We start from the raw sequence: 22,255 nt of genomic DNA, 5'->3' as shown, positions 1-22,255 counted from the left end.
CCATCGTGTTCCGTTAGAGGGACGATGATAAAAGGTCCAGAAATCCGAGTGACGTCATTTCTTATTGCGTAGTTGGCTCTCGCAGCGTACCTTAAACAAACAGGGCGACATCTCTGCAGCCATACTGAGATTAATCTTCAATGTGTTTACAAAGAGTACTGGTGGCCACCGTGACGGTTGAGAGCATACAGTGACTTTCGTATTGCTGAAAGGTCAGACACCGCGACGCAGACATGATGTTTCATATTTAATTTTTCATTTTAGGTTGAGCGGAACATAATGTTCATTAGCTTTCCGTGGTATTGGCGTTCCTTTAATAATGCGACGAGCTATTACTTTAATCCAGCGGTATCTGTTGTTCATTTCGACCTGGCAGCGCTTCTATGCTATACGCTCGTATTCTGGTGTTTTATGGCGTTGTCTTCCAGCTATATCGTACCAGTTATCCGCTGCCCGCTCTGTCCACAACAACGACCGCAATATCAATAAACCCCAGCGAAGGACACGGTAGTGGCAGCGCCAAACTTAGCTTTCCGTGCGCACTCAGAACAGAGAACGCTAGTCCGTTTGTACACAACTGTACAGCGGGATTATATCGGTGCGAGAGAGAGAGAGAGAAATACATGATGACGATGATATGGGGATGACTTCCGCTCATTGAGCAGAACGTTACCCCATGGCTATTGGGGAACAATGAGAGGAAGGATGGTGATGAGGATGATGCTGAAGATGCTGACAGGGTTTTAGAGAGAGTCGATCAGGCCGGTAGTTTGCAGGAATTTCATGAAGGGTCGCAAGACGGGCATCTGCTTTCGTGTGTCCCATGGTCCCAAAATGAGTCTGAGGTCAAGGGGTCGGCTGTGAATCCGCGCAAAGTCGTTTGCCAACAAGTGACGCTCCCTCCTATAAGTGGCACATGCGATGATCACGTGGTCCGCGGTCGCTGGCACACCACACTCCGGACACAAGGGACTACTCGCACATCCTATCTGGTAACGGTAGTACGGCGTAAGGGCAACATTCAGCCGTAGGCGATGTAGGAGGGACTTAATGACGCGCGGTAAAGATGTCCGTAAGCGACACGAGAATGTTGGGTCCACAATTCCCAGTATGGTACTGACCGGGACATCCCGACGCCATTGTTCGACGGATGAGGAGGCAGCACAGTCACGAAGAAGGGACCGTCTGTCCCCCCTTGGGAGAACAATCGGGACACACTTGATATCGGTGCGAGGTCGTTTACTGGTACCGGCAAAGGAGCAATAACATTACGTTTACATTCCTCGAAGCTAATTTCTAGAAGCACGCAGAGCGAAATATAGTAATGTGGAAGGAAGTGTACGACTGGATCTGACAAAGTGGAATGCATACAAAACAGAGATAACGAGAGAAGGAAAGGAATCAAAGAGGTCTAAAGTGCCGTAAGGTGACGACTTAGTTCGGTCGTAAACAACAATAATAATTAGATCCTGACGATGAAGTGGGGATTTCGTAAACAGCAGACCCCCGCAGGAACAGGTTGTGCTATATGTATAACATCCCAGTGCGTCTTTTGCTTGCAGGAGATGAAGTTACGATCAGAATCAGACGATAGAACTTTTCCACAGCTTCAATGTTACTCTGCACATTGAGTAAACGCGTTGAACGGTCCATGAAGTGTGCTCTAGTGAAGATTGGAAACATTCGTTTTTGATTCGATGGGGTAAACGTGCTAGAAAGAAATGACATCCGAAATATTACGGACGTTTTTGTTGTACATTTACGCGTTTATTATTCGCACACGCTAAAACATTGGTAGTAATAAGCCTGCCGTAAAACAAAAGTAACATTTGCGGTAACATAGCAAGCTGTATTCTAATTGGTAACTGCGACGATGTTTAACAATTGGGTCGCGCAACTCTAGCTCTAATTCAGTTATTCGTTAAATGTTGCTCGTTCATAGTAGCAGAAGGGTAAAGGAAGAGCATGATGGGTTGATTGATTGATTATATACGTAAAAGAAAAGCATGATGGAATCACTTAATCATACATAGATTACTGAGTGTGAACCGCTGAGCTAGACTGTTTGAGCGTCACCAGAGGACAGCTTACGCGGACATCGCCGTTTAAGCTCGCGCTTGACTGAATATAATCTCGAATGCGTGCAGTAGAGCGCGGACACCAACTGAGACTTGAAAAATGTTCCCGCGCGAGCGCCACCAGTTTGCGCAAATGTTAGGGCGTAAGCACGCTATGTGTGCGCGTATGCGCGATAGAAACTGTCGCGTACAGCTGTGTGTTCTACTAACGACCTGTATAGTGATGGTATAAAGTGCTGGACAAAAGTTTACGGAACACGCTCCAGCGCATTCCTTCCTCAGGGTGACACGCTAGGGTGCTTCGTCAAAGCCGCGAGTCAAAAAATCGCGACACGTCAAAATCGCGACACGGCGGCAGTGTACGGACATCTCTGTACATTTTAGAGTTTCTTCTTGTGTTTTTCTTTACTTTTTCTTGTTTTTCTAGTGCATTCTGGGCCATCAATGGGATTTAATTATCTCTCTGTTCTCCATCATGCAGCCTGTGAGACGTAAAAGACTCTCCTGACCAAACCTTGGTCAGTCCCGACGGGTGCATACTCCACATGAACTGACCCACTCTCCAACGAGTGAAATACGTGAAAGGCTCTCCTGACCTAACCTTAGTCAGTCTCTCAGTCTTTATTTTAACCCCTGGAGTATTTTCGCTGGGACACCTTGCATATGGCTTAGTCGCGATATTCACGTATCCCGATTTTGACGTGTCGCGATTTTTGACTCGCCAATTTGACGGGACACTACACGCTAGCAGCGGATGGGACCGGACGGACTTACAGACGTGTGCTTAGGTAACCCAGTCACATGTTTGCAAGTCCGTTCGGTACTATTCGCTGCTAGCTCTGAGGAACGAATTCGTTTAAGCGCGTTCCGTGTACTTTTGTCCTGCACTGTACTACATAGACAGACTAGACAGTACCGGGCGTTAGCTACTTATAGCGATCGGAAGCAGCTAGAGATAACGGTTTAGAGGACGCTACTCGTCAGTCACGTAAATTATCAAGTGCACGTTACATTGCAGGGCGACAGCCTAACTGCTTCCTTTGTCGTTTTAGTACATAAGAAAGAACACAGCGGGCGAAAACGATACAATAAAGGAAGTTATCAAATCCAAGCTTGGCAATCACGATGTCACCCGTAGTCTACATTGGTCGTATTTTACGCAACGCTCAGGAAAGCAGCCACCCCAAACAAACTGCTCTGCGTGTGGAGCTGTAGAGGATGTTGAGCACATCCTAGTTTCATCCCAGTTACATCCTAGCACGTCGCCGCCTCAGTTGGCAGCGCTGGACGACCGCCCTTTAAGCGTGGCCAAAATTCTAGGGCCGTGAAATCCAAAATTCAAGCGACGAGCGTTTCGCGCTGTACCTCAATATTTGAAGGACATTGAAGCGGACACCAAGTTCTATAGCTCAGGGGCCATCATTGTAGCTCATCACGTCCCCTGATATTTTTGCTTCCTCGCTTTTTATTTCCGCACACTCGATTTCATGGCTTGTACTTTCTAAATTATGCAGAAGAAGAAGAAAAACGAAGACGGAATCCTGTGGATACAAGTTATCGTACCTGGCGCATCCGGGAACGTGACTGTGACAAGGAAAGGTAGACAAACACTTCTCCCTATTATTTTTTATCCCTATCATTTTTTTTTCATCAACATCAAGATAGACAAACACTTCGTTGTTTATCTTTCCTTGTGTCCTCGTCTTTAGGGCGCTGCTGGTATGTTTAAGTTCGTACCAATTGCCGCCATTTCCGTGCAGCTGTAATAATACAATATGCACACGGATACTTGGTCATTGTAGAATATGATTCCAATCGATAATCTGCGTGCGTTTCTGAGTGTACGGGATGTAGTTTGTCCTAACATCACCTAACCCAGTCTAACCTCACCTTGTGTATAGGTAGCCGGTTATTGTGAACGTTAACCTAACATTACCTGCAAGCATCTACCAAATGAAAAATGACGTGCGCTGATATTTTTTGACTTTATAAAGGAAATGAAAAACAGTGCTTCGATTACTCCTTTCTCTTTTTCCGATCTCCATCAACAATAGGAACGGAAAAGTGTAATTGGTTTTCCGGTGTTTACGTCGGAACTTTTTTTCCGGAACTTGTCCGTGAAGGAACCGAACGTATATTCCATATCTTTGCGCAATATTTTTCCAATTTCGCTTTGCGGCGCTCTCCGGAGATTGGTGGAAGAAGGCTGACACTGGGTGTTTTCGTTCCATTTAACACCCTAAGAAATTCACGTGGTGAATGTTAACGCGATCTTATTTTGTACAAGTTGCTGCGTGAAAAAAGAAGAAAAAAAAACAACAACACACACACACAACAATGCAGGTTCAATTTCTGTTTTACATCCCAAGCCATCATCATTTTCCCATGATTTATTGTTGTTGTTGTTGTTCTACTTTACAGAGTTATGGCCAGGTATAAGTTGTGGTCAAAAGTTGACGCATTGTTTAGAACTCTTCCTGCTGTCCTCTCTCCATCTGTCCACGTCTGTACGACACTCATAGCCACAGTTGCTTCGCGGCGCCAACACGGAACCTTTAAAACTCTCATCAGCTATCGTTCCCCATCCTTTGTTCATGCTGTGTAGCATGTACAAAATAAGCGTGCCAACTAATCCGATGTTGTGCACAAAACGGCGGTACATATATTATTTGTTCGGTACGCATATACAAAATTTAACGACTGCGAGTAGGAATAGCGGAATTTTTAAAATTCATTCAGGTTTGAATTTTTATTTGATCCAGCTCAAGAGGCACAAATCCGTTTACTCAATATTTTCGCCGCGTTTACGCATTATATTTTGCCATAACTTTATGGTTTTTATTTCCTCGATTGGAAATATTGGAAAATTTTGCCAATGGACAACCGATATTCTCCCCCCATCTATGTTGAGCAGAGTTGATCCAACGATCGCTTTCCGCATGCCACGAAACACCTCTCGTCAAGATGCTGCATTAATTCACCGAATGCGACTCGATGTGGCCTTTACAGCTCAGTGGCGTTACCGCTTGAGACAAGTTAGACTCTCCCACCTGCTGCCACTGTGGTGCTCTTGAGGATCTGGAGCACATTCTCCTTCATTGCCCCCACTACCAACCTTCCCGAACTGCACTCTCCGAGCCTCTTAGACAGCTGGACTCTCGCCCCTTCTCCCTATCGAAATCACTTGGTCCCTGGCCGAATCCAGCCCAGCAACGATCAGCGCTCAAAGCTCTTTTGACATTTCTGGACACCATCGGACTTGGATCGTTATTGTGAAGGGGCTCGTTATTTTATTCCCCACATCCCCACCAGCAATGGGGTAGAGTATCGCCCCCTGGCGATGAACCTCCTTACTCTCCATCTCAAAATAAAGTTGTTGTTGTTGTTTGGAACATTTTCCCGACGCGCGAAAACTACCCAGAATTCCGGTTCGCTCCCAATTTTTCTGTGTTTGTTTACGGAGGCATTCGCATCTCTGTATGTAGTACACGTGCAGTTGTTCGTGCATAGAGTTTGGGTTGGAATTAAGAAAGACGAATATGGAGACGGTGGCTCTTACAAAACACAGGAGCTGAGCTGGCTACTCCAAAACACTTGAAAATAAAAATCAGTCTAAAAGTCACTAATAAAAATCAGCCAGTAACTGTCTAAAAAGATAGAGGCGCTGCAATGTCCACAAGGAATGTGATTAAAGTAGCTGTCGCACGCTGTCTAAGATCCCTCGGTCATTTTCCGAGGAGCTTCACTAAGCCTAGAGGACGGTGGTCCAATCTTTCCAAGACGGTTCTGAGGTCATTACGTTAGATCCTCTATCTGTTCAGTGTTCTCTACTTCAATACACGAGAGGCAGTTCGACGAGTTACCAAAAGCCATGTTCGTGAAGGCTCATTCGTAAACGATGAAAGATGAAAGTCACTGAAAAGGTTAGCCAGCTGTAGGACTCGAACCCACATCTTCTGGATTGCTGGTTCTCTCATTCGTAAAGACACGCAATATAAATATCCGTTACTGTTAGCAGTTTTCGTAGGAGAGACCGTTTAAAGATGAACGGAGAAACGTTTTACTGTATAATCATTACTGACACAGTGACAAAACCATCTCTCAAATCAATATCAAGGGCCTAAGATCACTTACGATAGGTGCGAATGGAGTTGGCTCGTCAGAATGAAGAACAATTGGAAGATAAAGCACCACTACCATCACTGAATGGATCATCAGCGCAAGAACAAGGTTCTGGTGCACCCTGGTGCGTGAGCATTGAAGAGATCTGTAAGAAAACAACGTAGTCATAATGATGAAACGTCATCTCGCATACTGTTAGTTGTCATAAGGGTTATTCACATGGCGTCACTCGCAGTAGGGCGCCACAGTCGCCAGCGGACGCCATTTTGTAGGTCGTACCGTCCAAGCCTTTACCCTAATCGTATTCATCGTTCATTTGCTGTTTCTAAGTTCTCGCACCATGTGTGAATATGATTTGGACCGTATCGATGTTTTCATCGCTAATAGTCTTTTAGATAGCATGAGGCAGCAAATGAAAACGGAGACCAAAGTTCGCCGGACCTGCGGAGTGATGGTCTTGCCTTTTCGAAGCTAATGCACGCTAGAGAGGCTTTAGCTGCTCTGCAGCAAGTTTTTTTTCCCTCAAGACATTTCATGTGGTTTCCGACTCTCGCATGTGTGCATTTATGTCGTCTTGTGAAACGCAATAACCACTCAATAGACAATTGTTTTTCGTGAAAACGAGCGACATTTAAACTTATAAATGAAGAAGTAAAAAATAGAATGCTACCTGGCTAGATGCTATACCTGCTTTCAGTCTATACAGGAAACACCTCTCCCACGAAATCCCGAGAACCCTTCGACCAAGCTCTGCTCTTCGAACAAGCAAGTGTCACCTCCGAAGGAATGTCGCGTCGAAGGAATATCTCGAAAGGCCTGCTAACATGATGACGGTATTTGCACCTTTTATTGTCTGATGTTTACAAAGGTACCCAGCATGTGGGGTGACAGACACTTTAACTGGAATCGTACTGCTCTTCGCAGCGACATCACTTCCGAATTTTCGTGGTTGTTCTCAAGTACAAGAAACAAGCTCCCCCTATGGGTGATGTCACCTTCCACGTGATTTTCTGAGTCTCCCTCCATAGTTTTTTTCTGCGGTTTCATCACAGTACGCGTCTTGCGTTTCCGCGGCCAGCTACACTCTGCTATTTCGATTTCTTTTCCTCGGTTTTTCACAGTTCTTACAATGTGCCTGGATGCTATGAAGAAACGTATACGAGGCAAATAACAGAAAAATAGGGTGGTGAACAATTCCATTTCTATCGTTTCGGCAAACCGCCTTTTTTACAGTAACTCACTCATGGTTCGTAAAGTCCATCTTGTGTGACGCCATGGTCAAGTATGATTACACCTTCCTCACAAAACCTCACCAGCCGTACAAAGCTCCCGTAGAATAACAAACGAAAACAACAACAACAACAAAACACACGAGCAGATGTCCTTAGCAGCAACGTGCGATGTCCTTAATCTCGCCATGCATCGCATTTATGGAAACCTGGGAGTACCTTTCTAACATAGCGAAGTGCAATGAAATTTCATATCCGAGACCCATTTTTTTTTATTTGTAACTGTTTTCTTTCTTTTTTCAATACTCTTCTATCTCCATTAGGTTGCCAGGGTATGTTAACCGGAGCGAATATCATCTTGCGCGCAGGATTTTTTTTTTTGTCAATTTCTCCCACAGGAAATGAAATAGATAAACCATCTATCTGGAGGTACGCGGACAAGATATAGCGGAAAGGGGAAAGCGAATAACATCGATAACGTCTTACACATATTTTGGTAGGCATGAAACTCCTCTCGTTGAGAGTTGGAAGATACCAAATAGTGAAGAATAAACAAACCAGCGACTGCCTCATCAAATTATTGCCCTTATCAGTAGCTACCAAGAATTCAACCCAGATGTATGTCACATCTCCGAGAAGATCCCAGATCTCCGTTTTTATATGCCGTCAGCGCTTTCTCGACCCATCACATCGCACTCATCCACAGGCAACGTCTCAACGTGCCATATAGCGGCCGACTATTGTTTAAGCTCGGCAGAGTTTCTTCCCCATTAACTGCGCGTTCTGTGTGCTGTAGTTGAAGACATGGATCACATACCCCAAGACTGCCCAAGGTACAGTAAACACCGTCGTACCCCTGTGTCACCGCTGGCCCGCCTGTATAGTCGCCCATATTTCACCGAAAGGGTTATTGGGTGCTGGCCTGGAAATCAACTCCTGCCTGCCATGCGCCCTTGTGCAATTTCTCCTCTCGACGGACCTCTTTGACACTCTGTGACGCCTTTGTTTGTTTGTTTGTTTGTTTGTTTTTGCTGCATTGAGTTTTTCTCACTTTCGCACTTCATTGAGTTTTTAGCATTCGCGTCTGGACATGTGTGCCTCACAAAGTGTAGATATTTGTATAGGTTTCCCTTTCTTGTTTTTTTTCCCCACCCTCCTTTCCGTTCATTCGTTTTATATATAATGATCCCTAAATAACGCGTCCTGGAATAGTCAGTCCTGAGTGGTTTGGGACTAACGTCTTCATTTTGTTTTCTTTTACCAATTGATCACTCAATCTCAGAGAAGAGAATTAAACCTGTTACAATAGCGTTAAATTTAATTGAACGTCCGATCATGCGGGTGCAGTTATACGGCCCCGCATACAGTGTGCAACGAATCACACATCTGCCCATACTCATACACATGGAAAGAACATACAAAGGCAGAACTAGGAAAATGTAGCAAGAGCAGTTCATACATAAAATAGCACGTATAGTTCAACACCGGAACTATTGTTGTTGTTTATGTGGGGTATATTGTGTCACATTTTTCAGAACAGACAACATGTTTTTTTTTTTAAACTTCTGAAGTGACGCCCGTATCTTTCGACGGGACGTTCTTTTTCTGGTCTCGGTAATGCACACGTGTGAATGATCATTAATCACGTTTCCTTGATGTCTGGAACCTTCTTTCAAGCCTGGCCTTCCACTTGAAAAGCTTCATCCCGACTTTTTATTTCATTTTCTGTGTAGTATGCAATTTTAACTTTTCGTTCGACGCGCTCAGCACGAAATGGAGAAGCGTACGGAACACGTACGTAGCTTTCGCGATTAGTGTTCCTCACCTGAAGTAGCAGAAGATGAAAACAGACGCTGAGAGAAAGACGAGAGATACGAAAGAGAAGATGATGAAGATGTAAGTGACAGCGAGCGACACGTGGGACATTCCTGAAGTCTGAAAGTAGAAAATGAACTCATATAGGGAAATAAACTTATAGGGAAATAATATATAGGGAAATAAACTTAAACTTATATAGGGAAATAAAAAGCGGGGCTTCCAAAGCATGTCATGAAAAGAATTTCAACTGTAATGTAGAGAGCGTTACACTAATGGAGTCTGCATCTCCATGTTTCTCTATCTCGCCCCCCCCCCCCCCTGTTTTTCATGTTGCCAAATGCTACAGGGGTTTCACTTTATAGTCGTAAGTTACTTTTGATTAAGGTGGGGTAGGAGTCCGAGAGGGTTGTAGAAAAGGAGGCGTAGGTGCTCGAAAGAAATAAAGGAGAAAAGCAGAGAGAGAGAGAAAAAAACACACACACACACACAAAAAAAAACATGAACTCATGCGCGTGTGTCTCAGCGAAAGCTATTACAGCGATAGCTGAATCTTTACATCTATGCTCGCTGTTTCCATTTTTTTCTTTTTTCTTTTTTCTATTCTATTCTGTGCTATTCTATGACTCGCTGTCACATCATGCGAACAATTCCTGTACCGAAATTGTATAAACCTGTAGCACATACCCTAACTGGCATATACCCTAACGGGTATACCACAGTTTGTTATTCGGTTATTATTATTAATACAATATTATTAATACATACGTTATAATATGCCGTACAAGCCGTACATTAATATTAATAATATTATTCTTATGTTATTCTAGGGTTGCGGTCAGCTACGGTTGTCGCAAGCGCCTTTTGCAGGCGAGACTTTCAGTTGTACGGCTAAGCTAGTGTTGAGACGGTGACAACGTGCTTACTTTTCTGCTCACAAGGTACCCAGCGCATTTGTGTTAAATACCGGCATTCACATTAAAAGACGCTGAAATATTCTTTTCTGTCAAATATCAGCACTGAAAACGAAGCGCTCTTCGCACTTCTTCGGGATCATATGCGCTCGAGGCGAACTCAGATTGCTTACGAGTGCTGCCAAGAGCATCGTTCTAAGAGTATACAATATTGCATCCTTGCACAGATGACCTGATGTATCTAACTGTCTGCAGATCACTCATGACATGAATGCTTCTGTGTACGTCATGATGTACCAACCTGGTGTTTGATAAGGCCAACGCAGTCTGTGTAGTTGGTCCAGTTGCCCCATAGCCAATCACCGTTTGTGCCGCATGCCCGGTAAGCATACATACCTGCTGATAGAAAAGAAGAGATATTTGATCACTGTAACCAGACAGTTAGGAGACTTGACAGATGCTGTAAAGCAGTGAGGTCCTACGGGTGCCACAACCTACTGACAACGTGATGACGTTGTGACGTGATGACAACGTACTGACATCTGGCACGTGATTTAAAGTACCTCCATCATCATAATCACGGTTCACTTGAGACTCTTCCGGAATACCCTGCTCCGTCGGCGATGGCGCAGGTTCGCTATGCCTTTTCCTATCCCGAACATGCAAGTGCAATTTAAGCACGTGTATTACTAAATAACGCAATAAAGTTGTTGAATGTTGTAGCAGGACAAATCCGATTCCTTAATGTCGGCAACGTTCTGCTTCACCACATTGTCCACCACTTACTTTGTTTATAATTGTTGCCTTTATACTACGTCTTGGTATACTCATATATAGTAACATAAGTAACAGGATAACCCCCCCCCCCCCCACACACACACCTATAACACGCGGCGTTCCCGCCTTTTTTCTAGGAAGGTAGATAGGTAGATCGACCCTTCATATCGACCCTTCACCCGATCGATAGACTCTTTGTATATCGCTCACCTAGATCAGCGTCGTTCCTAAGCTAGAAAGAGGTTCTTCTTCCATAGTGTGTCAATAAACAGCTAACCTCCGAGTACGAAAAGAAATGGACGTGAAAAAGGAATATAAAACGCTCAAAGCGGCAACAAAACACGCGTAGGAAACACGGTAGAAAACAAGAAAGACTCAATGGGAGCTTTTTTCGTGATCTCTCGATATTATGTACTCAATATGGCCTCGAACGTGAAACTCTACAAGTAGGCGCAATGTGTTCTCTATCGCAACGACATATGGTGGCAGGGCGTTCAGAGATAGAGCGAATTGTTTGAATTCCATTTTCTTTCTCTCTCTCTCTCTCACTTCGTCTACGTTCGTTCGTGAGCTGAGCTATAGTACTTGGTTCCGAATTCGCAAACAACACCGTAAATTTCGCGAAGATGGCGCAAACTGCGAAACGCTGCGACACTCGGTTGCAGCGGAGAGAGAGGCATCAGCGATTTCAAGGAGAATGCGGTGTATTTCCTGCCACGGTGAAGTTTAGAGTCACAGGGTACGAGAATATGTTGCTGCAAAGCAACGATGACGAACAACGCGTATCCTGCCAATAATAGTCGTCCTTCTGCCACACGTGCTTTGTTGTACAACAAACTCGCACCTTCGCGTAAACAGTCATGAGAATAGAAGTTACACAAGCGTTCGCGAAGCTTACGGAGCGGAAAACATGCCCTCGCCACGCCATGTGCCCACTGACGACGGGCCACAGCGTTTCGTTGCGAAATAGAAAGCGATCTTCACTTTCAACGTCATCGTTAATTATTCGAAGTTCGCGCGCTACAAGGCCGCTGTGGTAGGCTCGCGCGAGAGCTCGTGGCGAATCACGCTTGATGAAGCGTGACTCAACTTCAACTTCGTCTTCAACTTCGTCTTCAACTTATCATTATCTCGTAACGCACGTTAAATACGTCACTTCGGCCCATGATTCGCCACGAGCTCTTGCGCGAGCCTACCACACTGGCTTTGTAGCGCGTGAACTTTAAGCATGACGGTAACGAGTGCTATGTGAAAGTTGAAGATCGGGCCCACTCGCCGTTGCAAGCATAAAACGGTCCGAAGTGAAGAATAAGTGCACTGCCTACCAAATAAGGTAAAAGTAAGGACACTATCAATAAAAGAGAGAGAGAGAAGAAAAAACTACGAAGTGAAAACTCTTCCGGAGGGCGCTCCGATAAAATAAACGGTAAAGTAATGTGTTGCAAACGGTCCATTCTATTTTCTTTGATATACAGTCAACCCTCGATTTATGAACATCCTCGGTTCCTCGAAAAATCGTTCATAAATCGAAAATTCCGTTAAGTGAGTACTATCGAGCAAATGGAACACTATTTCCGAGTTGATATTGTGTTTATAATGCAATATATCGTGTAATTTTGCTTTGGACCATGTCTTCTGATGTATCAGTCTCACAAATCACAGATGTTTGCGCATTCACACTGTTTATTATGCAATACTAAATAGTTTAATTTTACTTTGGACCATGACTTCCGCTGTGTCAATTGAGGTCAGGAACACTTCTGCAAAAACCCGTTTGTTGTTCGGATTTCGAGGGGTTAAGAACCGAGGGTGCAATACCTCGTTCAGGCGTCATTCATAAGACCACGAATGATCCCTTTAAAGGTTTTTGTTGGCCTCGGAACGATCCGTTCATAAATTGAGGGCAAAAACACTGGGCAACTCCTAGTTGGTTCCCAGAAATTCCATTCATTATTCGAATATCGAGGTTCATAAAACGAGGGGAAAATGCATGTAAAAAGTTTGGTTCCTCGTGCTAGTGTTCATAAAACGAGGGAATTCATAAATCGAAGGTTCATAAATCGAGGGTTGACTGTATATTCTTCTTTATTTGATACAGCTGTGACATATTCATTCACAAGGTATACAGGAACTGGATGATTCTAAAACCGCGTGCGTAAAGCCTAAAGTGCTGAACGTTGAAACGAACTCGTTCAAATTTTTTTTAACCATTAAAATAGTTCCCTGAGCACATACAAGCCTCATCACGCCTAATACAGTCGACTTTTAATTAATGCTCTCGCGAGAACGTTTTGATATCCACGGCATTTCCACCACGACGCTTTAGACGCTGCTATTCAATATAAGCTTCGTTATCAGACACACCCACGGAGCCACTTGAATGAAATGACATATATAGTCCTATTTAGTTGCCTAATAATAACCATTCATTAAAGTTTCTAACTTCCAAATAGGTTGTATTGCTCTCCAGACTGTGAAAAGTTAGCTCCACATATCTGACGGCGTTTGTCGGCAGCGCAAACTCCTTTCAATAAGGAGTCTTTCAAAGCTGTAAAGGTCCTCCTACTTCAAAGGAGTTCTAGCCTATACGTGTATTAAGGGTAATAAATGCGCACAGGGCGCTGTATATTGACTCTCAGTCCTCAATTCAACCACCTGACTACATGCGATACCAGATGATGACCTGCTGCTCATACTGGAAGATATTTTAAGCCCTGTTTGCTCCTGCAGCTACATAACATGCAGGTGTGTGAAGAAGTTAGGTTCGCAATGATTTTCGTCTCCTTTGCAGGCTCGCAGAGCTTCTCGGGCCTTCAGCTTTTGGCTTTCAGAAGGCATACGACGTAAAGCTGAGAATATTGGGCACGAGGACGGCATAGGTGACAGAATCTGCATTGCTGTTCGTATTCCAAAACATCGGTAGGCGACTACCCCTGTCGACGGCAAATTGAATGGCATTCCGGGCGAATGATATTCGCACCAAATAAAATTCGTTTCTATCGAATCGATCTACACGAAGAAACAGAATGTCAATGAAAAAATGGCTAGGAAGCAAGCGAGCTGGTGAAGATGATGCATAATGTAAAAAACCCCGAGACTAGGGAACACGTTTGTGTCTGTCCCTTCGTTCAGAATGGCGTTCGTGAATGACGTCAGCACTGTCGATGACAAACACTGGGGCCGAACTTATGAAGTTATATACAGGTGCATTCGTTCTTGTTCTCGAATCGAGCGAATCATTAGATTTTCTCACAATACCGTTGCGTCTTGGACGACACTCAGATGGCTAATACCACACGCAAAGACGGCACAAATCGAACGGGCGTGGGAGTCGACTGAGAACGAGGGTACAGTTATCTGAAAAACAGTGTTAAATCTTCCTTCATTCGTTCGCGTCAAAAGTTGTTAAATTCTGGATAAAATATTCGATTACAACTTTTCATTTGTGTTTACTTTCTCCTAACGGTTTATCGTTGCTGACTTGCTACTTCTACTGCCGAGGGATACGCTGTCGGTGCGAGACGGAAAAGCCAACGAACTCTCCGAACTCATTCGCAGCACTCTAAGAAAAAATGAGCAAAATAGGGAGTAATTGCAGCTTTTATTCTCCTAGACTGCCCAGTTACTCCCCATTTTAGTCCCCTAACCCCGACATTTACTCCCCAGGACTAAAAATTGTCACTGAACTTCGCGAATGGTCTTCCGAATACAAAAGTCTATGTGCTACATAGACTACATAGACTACACAAATATGTGCTACATATTCGTGAATTTCATGGCATAAGGTTGCATAACTCAGCCAACTTAGAAATTTTCCACTCACACAGTGTATAAGAAACAGTTAGCGATGCTTTTTTTCGCAAATTGTGCCCTATATATGTATGTCGCAAGATTTTATATCACTCGATATACCACGGTTGACGGTTTCATTCAAAGCATTTTCATTCATGCACAAGGATTATGTGCCTGGAAAACTGATAGAAAAGAGCGTGGAATGCAGTCTCCACCCTGTGGCATTCATTGACTCCCGTGCATCTACTCCAGAAAGGGACTATTTTTTTGTGGCGATGCATTTAGTCTTAGCGTGTGGGCGAATGTCATTGGCCACGTGTTGCCATTTGGCTTCACCGTGTGACACGTAACGATTCAATTTGCGACATTCAATTTGCTGTGTGACAGGGATGCAACGCATAAGTAAATAGGGAGATTTAGGCGAATGCAGAAGCTTCACACATAACGTTTCCGAAAACATGATAACCCAATTGCCCGATTCCTTTGGAGTGGCTGGCATCACGTTGCTGATATCTGATTGGCTGACAGCGATACGGAATCTGAGGGCGCCTACGATTTCCTAAAACTCCCTATAGTGTGTCGTCCTTAATTTCGTGGTATATTTAATAGAGAGCTCTAGTACACCGCTACGCTATTGCCTTTGCGTACGTAAGGGATAGCGTTGGTGATTCTGCGCACTGCGCGAAGCTCTCTTTATGTTTTGCGCGTGCGCGAAACCATCAACGCTATCCCCTTACGTACCCAAAGGCGATAGCGTACAGTGTACTAAAACGCTCTAATATTTCGCCGATTTGCAGTACCGCTCTCTTCTCCCATGAGAACGATGGCACGGTTCTTGATGTGACGAAAACGGTGGAAACGTGATGTGATAGTGATGAACTACGGAACGTGCTAAAAGGAACCTACTCTCATCAAGTACCTATTTGTACAAGGCGTTCCGACAAACATATTCCAATAAAAGAGAAAGTGAGAAAAAAAAAAAAAAGAACAGACTGAGAGCTTTGCACGAATGCAACTAGATGAACGTTATCACATCATATCCTAGTAGCCGATATTCATCATTGTACCTAGTTAGTTAATCAGAGGAAATTAACTTTAATATTTAATACGCGTAGATAAAAAGTAAATAACAATCCGGCGAGACAAGGTAAAAAGAATGACGATTAACCGGTTAGAAGCATGAATAATTTAATTACGAGACTTTCGTGCAGTAGTCTGCACTTCCACAGGTAACAAAATACATGCTACAGCGAGACTTTACGTGTTCAACTCATGAAAAAAAAAAAAAAGAGAGAGGGAGAAAGTGGGACCAGTGCGGACTACTGCGCGAAAGTCCCGTAATTCATGCTTCCAACCGGTTAATCGTCATTCTTTTTAGTATTTAATAATTCAGTTAAATAAACATTCAAAGCTATTGGTTTCGGGACCGAGCTCTCGACCGGAAAGTTTTAGAGTGCATTGAGAAAACGGCCGAAGGTAATTAGCCGAGGCAGACCACATTTAGGGACGACACAGACACGTGACCGGACACATATCTGACGTGACACGTCTGACCGGAAATCACAAGACCCAGGTTCGATTCCTGGCGTCAGCTGCTCCTTTCTCTAAGTTGATTGAATCCGTTAATTTGTTTCCAATAAAGTACGCTTCGTGCCGCTTTCGTCCGGCCGTAAAATAAAGACTGCAAAGTATTAACAACAACAACAATAATCAAAAATTCACTGGCGATTTAGCGTAAATGCGAGAGAAATGCGTTAGTATTAACCGCCTTTTCCGTTCCATACTTGACTTCCGGGTACCCATTTCCGGTTTAAACTCAACTTCCGGTTGACCACATCCCGTCTATACTTGACTTCCGGTATGTATTTCCGGTCCAACTTGACTTCCGGTTCTCCAGTTCCACCTCCATTGTCCACCTCCAGTCAATGCTTGATTTCCGGTTTGACACTTACAATTACTATATGTACATTTAATTAACCCTTAATTAGCCTCAATTACTTTCAATTACCCGGTATTTACGCTTTAATTACCTTAGGTAACAGCAGGTTACGTGAGGTAATCTTGAATTCCCTTAGTTACCTTTAATTACGTTTACTTTCCTTAATTACTCAATTTCCCTTTAATTGACGTTAATTACCTTTAATTACATTTAATTACCTCCCGTATAGCCTGCGCTTACCTTCAGTATTCATTCATTTAATCTTTCTCTTAATTACAAATCTTACATTCATTACCTTTAAACTCAGCTTTCTTACTTTAATTGCCTTAAATTACCTATAATTACCTTCAATTAGTCTTACCTCCTACTCTTAGATAACCTTCGACTACTTCAATTTCAGATCATTTGCGTCTATTTACATTTACCCTCTTATATCCCATTTGCATGTCCGCTTATACCGCTCTCTTGGTGAGGCTTCGCCATCTCTCTCTCTCTCACACACACACGCACACACACGCACGCCCACACACACACACACGCGCACACACACACGGACACACACACGGACACACACGAACACGGTCCACACACACGTTCAGCTTTTCCCATTTTGACACTCCTAATGCTAACGCATTAAAACACTCACACGTCAATAAGCTTTGAAGTGAGCACTCCACGTGTCAGTGCTCAACAGGTGAGCTTTTCTTGGGTACGCTGCGAAAACATCATTTCAGTTCACGATTGAAGCTCTCTATTTACGTAATGAGCTCCGCTTTATACCATTTTACCCGGGCCGTCGAAATCATGCCTTCTGCAGTGATTGCGCTTTCTCTCCTTTGTAACGAAATTGCTTTCTGGCTAGCAGTTCTTCTGAGAAAAATATTCATTAGGTTCTTTCTTGCGATACTTTTGCTTTTGAGATATTTATGTTGTTATATGTATACTCTTGGACCAGCGTTCACGGAGCTAGCTTTTCAATTGGACGTCTTCCAGGTCAAGTTTGAGTTTGAGGAAAAATAGAAGCAAGGAGGAAAATTTGAAGCAAAAATAGCCGAAGCTCTGTGGCTGCACGTAGACATATATGTAAACATATATATATATATAGGAAAAAAATAGCCGGAGCTCTTTGGCTGCACATATAGCATATGCCATCCAGTCAAACGTTGCCTGCCTGCCTGCCTGCCTGTGTACTGCTGATGAGGCCCAAGAAGGCCGAAACAGCTGTCCAGTACTGGCATGGTGACATTTGCCTTACAAACATATGCTATACATGCAGCCAAAGAGCTCCGTCTATTTGTTTTCCTAGTATACTTCACTGGCTTTGCACTGCGCTTTCAGTGGTGAGTTAGCTCACCCTGACGGGAGGAATCACGTGTTACGTGACCTTCTGACGCCATCCAGTCAAACGTTGCCTGCCTGCCTGTGTACTGCTGATGAGGCCCAAGAAGGTCGAAGAAACAGCTGTCCAGTACTGGCATGGTGACGTTTGATTTGACTTATATATATATATACATTTTTACATTTTGACCGTGCACTCCCAGCCGAGGACAGCTGTTTCACTCTCGGAGTGCAAGATCAAATTGTAAACATATGCTCAACGTGCAGCCACAGAGTTTCGGCTATTTTTCCTTTGTATATGTACTTGCTGGCTTGTACAGCGGCCTCCACAGGTGGCGCCGTCACCGTGGGACACTGATGTCTTGCCAGGACACACTGTTAGCGCCGAACCAAGATCGTGTCACTTCCCTGTGCCGGGCTGACGAGCTTCGAGTAGAGCGCAACAGCTGTCCTCGGCTGGGAGTGCACGATCAAATTGTAAACAAATGCTCAACGCGCAGCCACAGAGCTTCGGCTACTTTTACTTTGCATATATATATATATAAAGGGAAGATACTGAATACGTCACCTGACGAATTCTGCTACTCCCACGAAGATCCCCTAAATGAACCCCACAGAAAGTTAAGCTTTGAAGAAATCGTTGGTTAAGCCTTTCCGTATAGGCAGGAAGAGGGAAAGAGTAATGTTGAGTGTATTTTGCGTCATTTAAGGCGCACAGATGTGTGTGACACTCCAGGTTCTCGTATGAGTCGGAAATTCCAGCTGAGACACAATCTTGTTCGATTGGAATTGCAATTAGAATTGGGAAAGAAAGAAAAATATGGAGATGTTAGCCCCGACCAGTCTGAACTGCCTACTCCAAAACGCGTTTGTGGGTGGGCGATGTGGCGTACTAAATCTGCCTTTCTTTTTAGTGTCTGATTGTTTGCGTCTTAAATGGGCTTTGAGCGATACTTCTGAAGAGTCAGTTAATTTGCGGGATTGTTTTCTTATTTTTTAATGCTATGCCGAAAAGTCGGCGATTTAATCTTACGTAATTTTTTAAAATTCCACGCTAGCGCCGCGACGCAACTGTGGCTATCAGCGGCGTACAGACGTGGACAGATGGAGAGAGGAGAGCACAGCACAGCCGGTGACAGGATTCGAACCCGTGTCACCTCCCAGTCTCGGCGTGAAAAAGCGATCATCCTAACCACTACGCCACGGGAGCTGGTATTACGCAAATTTGCAGAGGCTGAACGAACAATAAAGGCCAAACTCAATAGTGAGTTTTAGAGCATCGTAAGCTATCGCCTTTGCGTACGTTACGCTAAAACTCACTATTAGGGAATCTTAGTGCATCCTGCGTTTATCCCGTTTGCGTACGTATGAGATGGCGTTGGTGGTTCTGTGCACTGCGCGGAGCCCGATCTTTCTGTTATGGGCGTGCGCAGTACCATCAACGCTATTGCCTTTGCGTACGTAATGGATAGCGTTCGTAGTTCTGCGCTCGCGCAAAATATAAAGAGAGCTTCGTCCAGTGCGCTATCCCCTGCACTGGTGTGGGGGACCTCTGGGACCAGGGACCACGACGCAACAGCCCGTTGGTTAGTTTATTATTGGGTTAGTCCAAGTTCGCTGTTTGCATTCGTATGTCCAGGTTAGTCTAAGTTCGTTGTTGGAATTTTCCTGCGCGCGATTGTGCCTATATAGTCAGATAACATTTATTTCCAGTAGTTTATTTTGCAACGGGGATTTCGATCGCTTTATTTCGAGGTACACTCATCCAATCTGTCAATATTATATCTATCTATCAATGAATCAATATCAATCTATACATGTAATATATTGTTGTCCCGCACCAAAGCGGAGCCTCACTGACGTTTCCCTTTGCTGTTATTGCAACACTTTAACCTCTAAGAACTTCCTCTGTCTTGTCTTTTTCTTTTTCTAACCCTCTCAGTTCGTGGCGTATTATCATGTTTCAGCACAATATAATACCGCATATTAGAGCATATTGCGCAGGCCTAATTTTCAGGCCCGTGCCCGGCCCAGGCCCGGCTGCTACGGCCTGCACCCGGCCCGGGCCCGACGTCTTCTATAGATTTCCAGCCCGGGCACGGCGCAGGCCCGACGCCGCCGGCCCGGGCCCAGCCCGCCACTGCTCTATGTGCTCTCGAGGCCCGGAGGCGTATTTAGATTTACTAAAGCGAGGAAAATGACGCAGCTAATTGGTAGCGAGTGAGAAGGTACACTCGAACGGAGCGGCTGTGTTTCTCTGTTTGGAAGCCGCTCTGTGCTTGGTGCTTGTTTGCTTGGATAGTGACCGCCTTGATCACCGTCTCACTCTGCTTCACGGAGAGGGCGGTGTCGTGTGCAGACGTAGTACGCGGCTGCTCCTCTCTGGCTTTGGTGAAGCGAAGGACGCTCGTTCTGTTGCCCAAATCGCCCAACCTCTTTCATCTTGTCAGCAGACATCTCAGCGCACCCGCCGCACCAATGGTCCCCAAATGTGTGTGAGTGCACGCGTGAAATCCAGACCCATTATACGAAATAAGCATGATCACATGTAAAAAAGTGATAGTTCTCAGATGAGAATGCCATGATATCCCATACCCAATGGAAAAAAAAAGTGACATGAAAATTCAGCTGTCCAGTCTCGTGTAATCTGTTTGCGTACATGGCCGGCGTTGTCAAGCCCGGCCCAGGCCCGCATAAAAAAAAAAAAAAAAAAACGCTAAGCCCGGCCCGGTCCGCGGGCCGGGCAAGCGCGGGCAGTGCTCTACCGCATATATCTTGTCTTATATCTTATTGTCTTGTCTTATATCTTTTTTATTGGGTGTTAGCGCCGCGAAGCAACTGTGGCTATGAGCGGCGTACAGATGTAGGCAGATGGAGAGAGGACAGCCTGGAAGGAGTGGGGGACATAGGGGGTTTAGTGTGCGTCCTGGGCCGACTTCAAGGGGAACTGTGCCGAGATTCGTCTGCAAAGTCTTCGGAAAACCCAGGGAAAACCTGAGACAGCACAACCGGCGGTAGGATTCGAACCCACCACCTCCCAGTGTTCAGCACGACCTTGGTTACCACCAACGAGCGGACGCCTTAGCCCGCTCTTAGTATATATCTAACTTTATAGTGTCCTTTACAACATGTCGTATAATACCTAGCAATTAATATACTCTATCATCATCATCATCATCATCATCGTCGTCGTCGTCAACTAATATCGGGGCAACTGATTATTCTACCAATCTGGTGTACACTGTAACGAAACAAATTTTCGATTCAATCGCTGTCACATTATACTCCCACCGTACATTTTTTTTTCTCACTCCCTAAATTACCTTAAAGTTCATTCACCGGCTTAATCCCCTCGGCAGGTAGATTAAAATAAGCAAAGCCTCGTCCCTCGTGACGTCATCTACTGCGCTTCTATTTGCGATCTACGAATCTAAAATAATTCGTCTTACGGCATTTACCCAGGCAATCACGCGAAACACGTGGCAATTTCAAAGCCCCCCCCCCCCCTGAGAACTAATCCCGCCTGGCATTAACGCTAAAGCTCCCCTCTTCACGTTAAGCCGCACGCGTACAATCGCGTCGAGAAGGGTCCCGCGTCACTTTACCTTCGCTCTGAGCGGCGCGCTTCAAATCGAGTGTGACGTTGAGCGTCGCTAGGATGTCGGAGCATGGCTTGCGGACCACTTTGCCGAGCTCTGTCGCGGGCCAGCAGGTGAAGGAATCCCAGACTATCTCGCACTGGAGGATCTTTGAAGAACCTGCGGATGAGAGAGAGAAAGACAACGAGGATGTTAGGGCGTGGATGGACATTTCGAATTTCTTAAAGGGACACTAAAGCAAAAAAAAAAAAAAAAAAGTCTCCTCGTAGAGTGAGAGATACCGTTACCTTTACAACAACACAAAAGGAACATAATGTATCGGTTCCGTCGTTCGTGATTTATGATCAACAGAAAAAAAAAACTTCATTTGCGCCTTTTCCTCTCTCTCTCTCCCCTTCTCAAGGAGAGCGACAATGCGGAAAGGCCTCTGTTTGGTTCCCTCAAACGGTCTCCCACGATGATTGGCCAAATCGTTTGAAGAGACTAATGACAGGCTGCTCCGCATAGCGGGCCTTCTTGAGAAGGGACGGAGAAATCTTTGCACTTTAGTGCCCCTTTAAATCTTGTGCACTTGAGATGGCGATCTCGACTGAATGACAGCGAGCTAAATTGTTGTTGAACTAAAGCGCGCTAAACAACTGAGCTAAGGCGC

The 22,255-nt window shown here is 44.7% G+C and overlaps 1 protein-coding gene across 1 annotated transcript in view; it reads right to left on the bottom strand.

Annotated features, from left to right (window-relative positions):
• Positions 1 to 22,255, bottom strand: part of LOC135396199 (corticotropin-releasing factor receptor 1-like) — a 199,342-nt gene that overhangs the window by 48,599 nt on the left and 128,488 nt on the right. Inside the window, exons 2-5 of the mRNA XM_064627223.1 lie at positions 21,610 to 21,762; positions 10,460 to 10,554; positions 9,255 to 9,364; positions 6,213 to 6,345 (exon numbers count right to left, since the gene is read on the bottom strand). Of these exons, the coding sequence (XP_064483293.1) occupies positions 6,213 to 6,345; positions 9,255 to 9,364; positions 10,460 to 10,554; positions 21,610 to 21,762 (491 nt within the window). The remainder of the gene's footprint in view (positions 1 to 6,212; positions 6,346 to 9,254; positions 9,365 to 10,459; positions 10,555 to 21,609; positions 21,763 to 22,255) is intronic.

This window comes from Ornithodoros turicata, chromosome 5, assembly GCF_037126465.1.
Source record: "Ornithodoros turicata isolate Travis chromosome 5, ASM3712646v1, whole genome shotgun sequence".
In the NCBI taxonomy this organism is placed as follows: Eukaryota; Metazoa; Arthropoda; class Arachnida; order Ixodida; family Argasidae; genus Ornithodoros; species Ornithodoros turicata.
The sequence above is the reverse complement of the archived record's forward strand: the minus strand, read 5'-3'. Positions and strand labels throughout refer to the sequence as shown.